The sequence below is a fragment of the Rutilus rutilus genome, assembly GCF_951802725.1.
Source record: "Rutilus rutilus genome assembly, chromosome: 16".
In the NCBI taxonomy this organism is placed as follows: domain Eukaryota; kingdom Metazoa; phylum Chordata; class Actinopteri; order Cypriniformes; family Leuciscidae; genus Rutilus; species Rutilus rutilus.
The window spans coordinates 7,188,874-7,198,776 of record NC_140224.1 but is presented as its reverse complement, the minus strand read 5'-3'; the positions used below and the strand labels follow the sequence as shown (position 1 = coordinate 7,198,776).

Genomic DNA, 9,903 nt, shown 5'->3' with positions numbered 1-9,903 from the left:
TGAAATAAGACACATTTCATCCTCCCAATAACCCTTGGACACTCTCTTCACATTGTATCCATAATCCAGACAATGTGGCGAGATTCAAAAGCTGGAATGTGAGCTTGCCAGAGGAAAATGAGAATTTTTTTCCCCTCTTGTTCCAGCCGCAAGCTGTCCTGTTCCATTTCCAATCCAGGCCTGATTTACAGTATGTGCAGAGATAATCCAGAAAAAAAAACACAATCTAGCAAAATATCAAAACAGTTACACCCAGTTTTCAGACTATACTTCTGTTCTTTACAGATTCACATCTGCATAAAAACAGATAAAATTAACATAAATTTCCCCAAAGTCTGTGTGTGTGTGTGTGTGTGTGTGTGTGAGCAAAGGACTTCAGTGAGATCACTGACATATTTGTGACATACTGTAATCAGGCAGAGCCGCATAAGCTCTGGTATGACTGGGTGTAGTTCATCTCAAAACACATTTTACACCGTGTCTTATGCCCGGTACACATTTTATGATTTTGGACTGTCCCAGACGTAACATGACCAATTGTGGTGATTTCTGTGGTTGTGGCTTCTAAAGAGAGAGGTTCAAAGACGGCCGTTGTCAAGGTCTTGCGACCAAAGATAGCCTGTGATAATTTTCGGACAGTGTCAGAAATTTAGCATGATCATCTGATTTGTATTAGTTTTATTTCGAAATTCATGACACAATATAACATTGTGACTACATGAAAAGTCTTTTCATGTAGTCACATAACAAAAAAAAATTCTGTTATAAAAATACAGATTTGTGAGCATTCGGAGAACTGACGGTGTCAGTATCTTTGTCATCCTGTGAATCCGGCCAATTGTGGAACAGTTGTGTCATCATCAGAGCTTGTGCTCAGTCAGCCATCTGCTCTCGAATCGCTCTCACAGTACTTTGATGCCATACGTCACAGCGATGTGGCGTCAGCGCTGTCTCAATTCGGAAACAATTTCTAACCAGCATGCACTGCTTCAAGTCAGCCGCCGATCGGCCGATACTAACTTGCAAGTGTCATCATTGTACAATTTACATACATGGAATGAGAGGTAAAGTTTTGTGTCATAAGCACAGCAGTGATAGGAAACCCCATGTTTCTGAATGACAGATCCTAGTGATGACATGATAGATGGAGAAGAGAAGTGGTCCAAGTACTGAGCCCTGAGGCACCCCAGTAGCTAGATATTGCGACTTAGTCACCTCAACTCTCCACGACACCCTGAAGGACCTACCTGAGAGGGAGGACTTGAAACATTGGAGTGTGGTACCTGAGATGCCCTTCATCTTGAGGACTGACAAGAGGATCTGGTGGTTAACTGTGTCAAAAGCAGCAAACAGATCCAGCAAGATGAGTACTGAGGATTTGGAAGCTGCTCTTGCCAGTCTCAGAGCTTAAATAATCGAGAGCAGGGCAGTCTCAGTTGACTGGCTGCTTTTGAAACCAGACTGAAGGTTGTTCAGGAGGTTGTTCTGTGTAAGAAAGGTAGAGACTTGGTCGAAAACAACTCATTCACGGGTTTTTGTAATAGCAGACTAATGCAGTTATAATGCAGTTAATAGAGAGAGAGAGAGAGAGAGAGAGAGAGAGAGAGAGAGATTAAACGTGTGAGTGTCTCTCAACAGTGTTTGGCATCAGCGTCTAATAGCAAAACTGTAAGTTTTACATAATAACATAATAAAATGTAATTTTGTGGCAAAAAATATGGAAATAATTTGTCGTTTTCATCGTTTACTATATTTATTTGCTTAGTCAGTGTCATTGTGGGTTTTGGTTCTTTTTCTGTTGAAGGCTGTAAACCTTTGACCTTTGAAATAACTGAAATCATTTGGCGAAGTGATATGGAACTATAATGCAGTCAAGATTTGCCTGTAACTACTTTAGCTGTGCGTTTTCCTGAAAATAATTGCACACCTTAGAACGTTCGTCAACCAATCAGATTCAAGCATTCAACAGCCCTTTAGAGTAAGACAATGATAATCTCAGGTACTGATCATGTGCTTCATTTAATGTTAAAAGAATTTGATGTGAATGTAACGAGTAGGATCTGAGGGGTTACATTGGTGCTGTGACCTGGATGGGAGTGAGGTTTAGGGGGGTGAGTGTAACGGAGGCCACATAGTAAGAGATGTGCAGGTAAAACCTCACTCTCCTGATCTCAAGAGGCGCTCTAGCGACTAACACTGGAAACTGCGGTCTTTAGCCTCCTTGTTAGAGCGCTTACCTCCTACGCCAGAGACGCGGGTTCGAGGCCTGCACAAAGCGGAGTGAGTAGGACCTGAGGGGTTTCATGAGTTTGACTATCATTTTGAGTGACCCTGAAAGCGACGATGGAAATTTACCTCATTGAAAATAAATAAAAGGAAACAAGAACGTTCAAACTGTTAACTCATTGAACAAACAAGTGTATTCTATGACAAATATTGTATCAGCCACTATTTTTTAATAATGTTAAAATGGTGTTGATGAATTTGATTATAGCATATAGTTATCTATTTCGTTGCTAGTGCAGTGCGCTAGCAGAGAGAGCCCGCCCACATACTTTTCTGATTGGCTGTGATTTTTGATTGATTCTGTCGTCTCTTGAAGTCGTTTGCCGTCTGGTGTGGACAGATACATTTTGTGTCGCTGGATTCTTATTGCATCACGTCTGGTTAACGCTAGCCTTTTTCCTCTCTACTGCCACTACATCTACTTTAGTCAGACATTCACAGATGTTCATGCCACTAATGAGAGAAATGAATTATTATATGTGTGCATTTTTAAATACACAAAGCTAGACGTCAGACCCAAATGTCATGAGGATCATACAAATGGTGGAATAGTCAACATAAAATGGAAAAGCTTTATTCTTTCATAACACCTCCAACTTATAAAGACCATCCAGCAATACCACATTTATGGCAATTATACAAATTTATGACCATCGTCATAGATCATTACAATGGAGTATATTACAAAATCTGCGCCAAGCTCACAGAAAAGTCAATCCCAAGGCACTGGCCAACTAACGTACATTTGGAAGAATAATACTGGTTAATGTGCTTCACTGCTCTGTACATTTGTGGACATGATGTATGTAACCTCATAACCCAGAGGTTACGCATTTGACTTTGGTCAAAAACACTCAAAAACGTGCTGGCCATGTGAAGGCCATGTCAGAAAATTAAGACGTCCCTTATTTTTCCCTCTTAGGGAGAGAACAAAACAATTCTACAAATGAATTACAATCGGTCTCTCACTAAAACAGCATTTGATGCATATAAAAGGCACTAATCTAAGATATATCAAAGTAGCAATTTACTGAAAACAAAGTCTATAAAATTAATTCGCTTTAAAAAACAAAACAAAAACAAGGAACAACCAATAAAACGCAAAAGCGTATGTGCTTAAACGGAAACATTTAAACCTAAAATGGCAAAGTGATTCTTTGCATAGTCTGTTGCATTTTATTATTACTAATAATATTTTAGGCTACACAGAGAGCTATTGTTTCACTCATTTGTCAGTCTCAATTTGATTAAAAACACATTACAAACCATTACACAAATTGATTGATTGGTTGATTGCTACTGTCTGTAAATTATCAAAGCAAACAACTTCTATAAAAAAGTCTATAAACAATCATAATAAGACAATACACAAAATACAAACTTAAATAGTACCTTTATCATGAGGTACAAATTCAATGTACTTAAGAGCTAAATGAAAGTACTAATTATTTACCATACATGTAAAGATAAAGCAATGCACTGCGAGATCGCTCTGTAAGTGGTACTTCCCAGTAAAACACTGTACCTTTGAGAGATCGATAGTCTTCGATTACTTTGGAAAAGTCTTCAGTGCAAGACAAAAGGCACTTGGTGGTATCAATACTTCGGAGTACATCTGGCAACATTCACAGCTTTAGATATAGTCAGAACTGAAAGACATGCTTTGGAAATATCCGAAGAATACGGGAATACAAAGAGCGCGTTGGGATAGCGTAACAATGGTGAGAGAAGATAGAGGTAAACAAGCCGCTTTAAACCGCGTAGGAAGTCTAGAGCTCAAGAAAGCAGCACAGACTTTGGTCGCGTGCAGGAGAAAAGCCGTGGATTAAGCCATGGTTGGCTCGGAGAAGAATTCCAAGTGCGGTCAGTGAAGACTTGTGGTCTGTGGCGTTCAGGAAGGTGGTTGAAACAGAGCTGGTGTAATTTGCACTTCTGTCAGTGGCTAAAGAGAGGCACTATTTAGAGAGCTACTACTGACAGGCCGGCTATAAGCTCTAAAGCCAACAGCTAAAGGTATAGCTCATCAAAAAAAAAAAAAATTCTGCATGACTTCTTTCTTCTGCAGAAACACAAAAGATATATTGTCCATTCAATGAAGGTCTAAAGCCTGGTTCACACGGGACGATTTTAAAATTGTCGGCCGATTTTCCAAACCACACGGCGATAAAAAATCACGGGTCTAACAGTTTTGGTCGTATAGTGTGTGGTGCGCAGCCACACGGCAAAATCAACACATCACACACAAACCGATTTGACTCCCGAGCATTCCCAGGTCAGACGGGAAATCTCGCAAAATCCCTCGAGATCAAACGTGACTTCAGAGTAAACAGGTCGACGAGTTGGTCCTCCATCTCCAACGTCCACCGGACTTTCTGGTGCGCCATGCCGCCGGCTGTTTTGATTGTGTTTCCCAGTGCTTCCTCGCCGCCTCGTCACCTCGCTTTCTGATTGGCTACACACCACAGTCCACAGGCTGCGTGCTCGTTTGTCCCCGGGGGACACCACACATGAGGAGAAATCGGGCCAAAAAAAATCCAACATGTTGGATATCCCCGATTTGAGATCGGAGCGGTCCCGACGTCCTTCCGAGCAGACGAGAGCAGTCTTAACACACCACACACGGCAGGAATATCTGATCAGATTATTTTACGATAATCGGAGCATCCTTAAGATTGTCGGAAGGGGTGAATCGGGGCTAAAATCGGCCTAATTATCCTGCCGTGTGAACCAGGCTTCAAGTTGTATTGGACCCCATAGAGTGAGACAGTTGGGTTCCGGTACTAAAAACTAAATTTGTTTCATTGGGAAATAAATTTTTATGATGACTTATAGACTGTTAAAGGTTGCTGATCGATGGTATATATCCGTTTGTATTATTTTAACATTTTTTAAATAATCCTAATTAATAGATGATTTTCATGGAACTAGTCCACCAATCAGTTGTGACGAGCAAATCAAGCCAAAAGATCTCTTTAGCACCAGCCCACTGGAAGCACCGTGAATGATGTAATCAAATCAGTCTCCCTAAAATATATAAATATTTGAACAAGTACGCATATTTTGCAATAAACTTAAAATATAGTGTTTCTATAAATATAATCAACAGCATTAAATCGTTTTTGATTATGTCATTCGCAATGCTTCATTGTAGTTCTTTCCTTCACTAAAGCCGTTAAGCACACAGTCTTGTACCATTGTCTTTTTGGTCAATTTTCAAACATTGGCTTCAAATCAAAGTTTGTAATGTTGTGATTCACCTTGTAGCTGGTTGGTTTGGCTAATGGCTTATAACTCTTTAGCGAAGATTTAAAAAAAAAATCCCAATGGGAGAAATGAATGAAAAAAATACTTCTGGAGCCAGCGCCATTGAAAAAGTGAGCGGGCACTAATGCGCTCTATTGACTATCATTGTATGTCCAAAAACAGCTGAAACATTCTTTAAAATGTCTTCTTTTGTTTTCCATAGAAGAACGAAAGTCATATAGGAAATGATGCTAGAATTTTCCTTTTTTTGTGAATTAAGAGTAAACAACTTATAGGTTCAGAAAAAAAAAAATATAGACAATGTACAATGGACCTTAGTTAGGGTAGACGTCATATTTCATTTGCAAGCCTGTGAGGGATATACGTACACTCCATTTTATTTGTGTTGAATGCGTTTACTCTGACTAAGGTCCATTGGTAATTACAACAGGCTGGTGATTTCACTGTGGTGCAGCCCGTGGGATGAGATGAGATTCCCTTATGGATAATTTGTGCAGAACACTTTGGCTTGATATCCATTTAAGTGCTTTAAGTAAGATCCAAGCATATCTAATCAGGCGAATCTGTCCATAGATAAAGCATTTAGCATTTTTTAAAGTGCAAAGAATTAGTATGGCAAAGCCTAAGACAAGCATATAAATAAAAGTCTACCTGCTCCATATACAAGCACAGTGCAGGAGCTCCAATGTTCCTTCACAACATTTCCTTCATTTTAACACGAGTACCATATTGCATAATGTACCATACTGCATATAATATTCAACAGTTCTTTGACCCTTAACCTCTGTTTCATGGACATTGTTTATTTGGCACAGTTTCAGAAGATCCGGGTTTTGGTCCAGTATTTTATGTCAGGTTGGGAATGGGAATTTGTGCAGTTCAGGCTGTGCGTTGATGCATGGGCTCACCAGCGCCCGCTCACACTGGCAATGTCTGTGTGGAATTGGCGTGGCAGTCGACCGCTGGCGCCCCCTTCCAGGAACGAGGAGCGGATGTTGGGCGGCTCAAAGAGCTTCCTTCGGTTCTTGTTCAGCTCTGTCAAAACAAAAAGAGGGCTTAAATATTCATTGTTTACACTGCATACATGCAAGTTAAAGTGACGGTGAAGCAGAAGTTGAGACAGATCTTTTTTGTTTTATGAAGTACATCAAAGTTTAACGGATTATCGAAAAAGAAACCTATGTAGGGCAGAAACTTGGTTCTATGCATCGGTTGTTGACTGGATGACAGAAGTCTTACTGGAAGATCCAGTCAAAACATTTTTAAAAAATAAAACATGCACAGATGAATCATTCTCAATAATAACATGGTGAATTTCCATTTAATGCAGACTTCAACACCACAGAAACACTGAGGCACTGCCGAAAAACTGAACTTGCTACATAGGCAGATGGTTCAATGACACATAAGACTGTCTAAGATAAGGAAAAGGAATAATGTTTTGAATATCCAGTTTAAGACACATATGCCAAGTTCTTACACATGTAATGTTTATATTCATGTTTGAGTCATAGGGTTTTGAAAATCTGTTAAATAGTATAACTTTAAATATAATGACTGTAAAAATGTCATGTGGTGCAATTTTTTTTCCAATATTTTGTCAGGATAAAAAGTATTTTATAACCATTTAAAATGTTTTTGTTTACAAATATAAATTATTAATTTATCAATTTAATTCGGTTTTCTTGGGAATTTGTACTATTCCACCAAGTTTGCTTCAATTGCATTTCTCCAAAGAAAGATTTGACTAAATTACTGATATCTCAGTCCCTCCAGGATTTCGCGATTTTTTTTGTGCGATTTTTGCGATCAAAATGAATTGTGGTGATAATTTCCAGAAATTTGTGAAAAAAATTGCGATTTTTATATTTTATAATTAGGACATCACATTTACCATAATAGTATTATGTCAGATGCACAATAGTCATACATGACACAAATCACAAACAAAATGCATAAAGCCTGTTTATTTTGGTCTAATCAAAATCTCATCAAATGAAAAACTTTTGAAACAACCTATGGGCAATTTTTCTACCTGACCTATGTAAATATTAACAGCAGGTGTAGTAATTTATACTGTAGAACTGTGTGTAAATCCTGAGTTGAGGGGTCCTGAGCTGCAGTAGGCAACCAGTTACTTATAGTGCGGCGTTTTGCATGGCGTCCCCACTGTGTATAGCTTCGCAATACGAAGTGACCGTTCGAAAGGGAACTACTCAGTTACTATCGTAACCTCGGTTCCCTGAGAGTAGGGAACGAGTATTGCGTAGCCGGCCGCCACCGCACTAACCTGGCAAGTTGTCGCTTCAGTCATTAAACCTGCTAAAACAGCGTTTTTGGACTAATATAGGCTACGCCTCGCCCCCTTGGCGGGCTCTGACGTGTTATGGCGTGATGCTAGCTCATTGGCGCACACATCAGAAGCGCCCGCGCCATTGGATGTGCAGTTGTCGCAGCACAGCCAATGAGTGAGCCAGACACTCACTGTGCTAGCTGTGCAGCTGCAAAATGCGTTTTACATTACAGGCTTCAGTAAATCGAGGAAAAGGAGTTTCCCCTTTTCCGCAACATCTCCACGTAAAAATGCATTGAAACTTTAAGCAAACTAGAGATATTTCAATTGGGTGATTATAATTTAATGTTTTGTGAGGTCTTTTTCATTTTTGTGATTATTTTGCGGTTAAATTAGGAATTATGCAGGATCGCAAAAAAATTCGACATTTTGTTGATTTTGCGTTGTATTCAGCGATCGCGGAATCGCGAAAAGCTGGAGGGACTGATATCTATTTGGAATGCTCTACAAGGCAGCAAATCTAGAGTGTGCTGCAGGGATGACTTATTTTTGTAGGCCAAAACCCAGAAACGAATTAGCATTGTAGCACTTCTGGTTCCATTGTCCTGGGAAGTCAATGGGTTTTGTTGTTGTTGTTGTTGTTCAATGCCTGAAATAAGGTCTGGTTAACACAAGCTCAGGATATTTTCACGCTTTATTCTACGACATAAAATATACCAGTCATAGCCCCATGGAAGTTTTTATTTGTTTTTTAAAAAGGCGGTTGCTAACAAGTGGCTAAATGGGGCTACACAGGCTGTTGGGGGCATTAAAAAAATCATTAAACCGAACAGGAAAACGCATCTATTTTTGCAATTAGCTTGTCGCTTTCTCATGCATTGTGCCTTAAAATCTGGTCAAAATAATGTATACAACCTTAAAATGCTGCATATGTTGACAGCTCACTATGGTTTCGGAAGCTCAGAGTGTTCGCACTATGTTCTTATTTACATAGATGGATTTGGCAATGCCAGTGTTCCCTTTTTTTTGTTTTGCTGTAGAGGACATTTCTCTCACTGGGACCAAACTTGCATCAGCCCAATAGGATCGTGTTTTGGCATCTGAGGTCAGTCAGAGAAATAAACACGGGCCTGCAGTCATTTCCTGTCCACCTCGTACCTCTACAATTTGGAATCCCATCTGTGCCATAATTTCACTTTTGACAATGAAAGGGCTACCTCGACCTCAGGCATTGTGTTTTATTCTCAAACCATGGGGCTGATAAAACAGGAACAATGTTTTTGTTTTAGTAAATATCCTGGCCAGACTGCAGGAAGTCATTATGGTTATCTAGCAGTGGGTGGTCGAAATATATCACAGATGTTCTAGATGTCTAAACGGCCAAGCTTGTCACTTCAACTTGCTGTCACGCTGGGTTGTGGACAGTCAGTCAACCCTGGCCGGTTATGCAAGTAGAAAGCCAAATCCAATTTCAATCTCTGACACCTCAATAAATCATAACCGTAATCCCCAAACCCTGCAGCTGTCCAAATTACTCCAAGCTATTAAAAAGGAAAATCTTGCTTGGCATGTTGTATCCATCTGCTATTATGGTTAATGTTCTATTGGTTGGTACCAAGTTTGATATTAAACTTTCGGTAACACTTTATTTTAAGGTGACATAGTTACAGAAGTTACTTACTATAGTAATAACTGTAAAGTATGCATATTAACAAGAAACTAACCCTAAACCAAACCTTAACCTTATATTAAGTACATGTAGTTAACTACCATTACCAAAGTCCTTTTATTAAGGAAAGTAATTTCACTTGGCAGCCATCTTTGAAGCGTTTTTTTTTTTCTCTCTGGAAGCTATTTCAGTCATGCAAGTACAGATCCTACCTCTTTGAATGGGGAAAAATCTAATTCTGCAGAGCTGTTCACCAAGTTTACAATTCAGTTTCATATTTGAAATCACCAATGAAATCTGACAACAACTTTCTCATAAATGTTGTTTCTAAACACTCAAATCATGACAATTTTTTTCTTTTTTTTTTTAGGCTGGACCAGCCAATACGCAT

General features: G+C 39.3%; 1 protein-coding gene across 2 annotated transcripts in view; it reads right to left on the bottom strand.

Moving 5' to 3' along the window:
• Positions 1–5,799: 5,799 nt before the first annotated feature.
• The window catches only part of bicc1 (BicC family RNA binding protein 1), a 102,022-nt gene continuing 97,918 nt past the window's right edge, over positions 5,800–9,903 (bottom strand). For both annotated transcript variants that reach the window (XM_084434879.1, XM_084434880.1), the window contains exon 21: positions 5,800–6,585. In XM_084434879.1, coding sequence (XP_084291005.1) covers positions 6,455–6,585 — 131 coding nt within the window. In that variant the 3' untranslated portion in view covers positions 5,800–6,454. The remainder of the gene's footprint in view (positions 6,586–9,903) is intronic.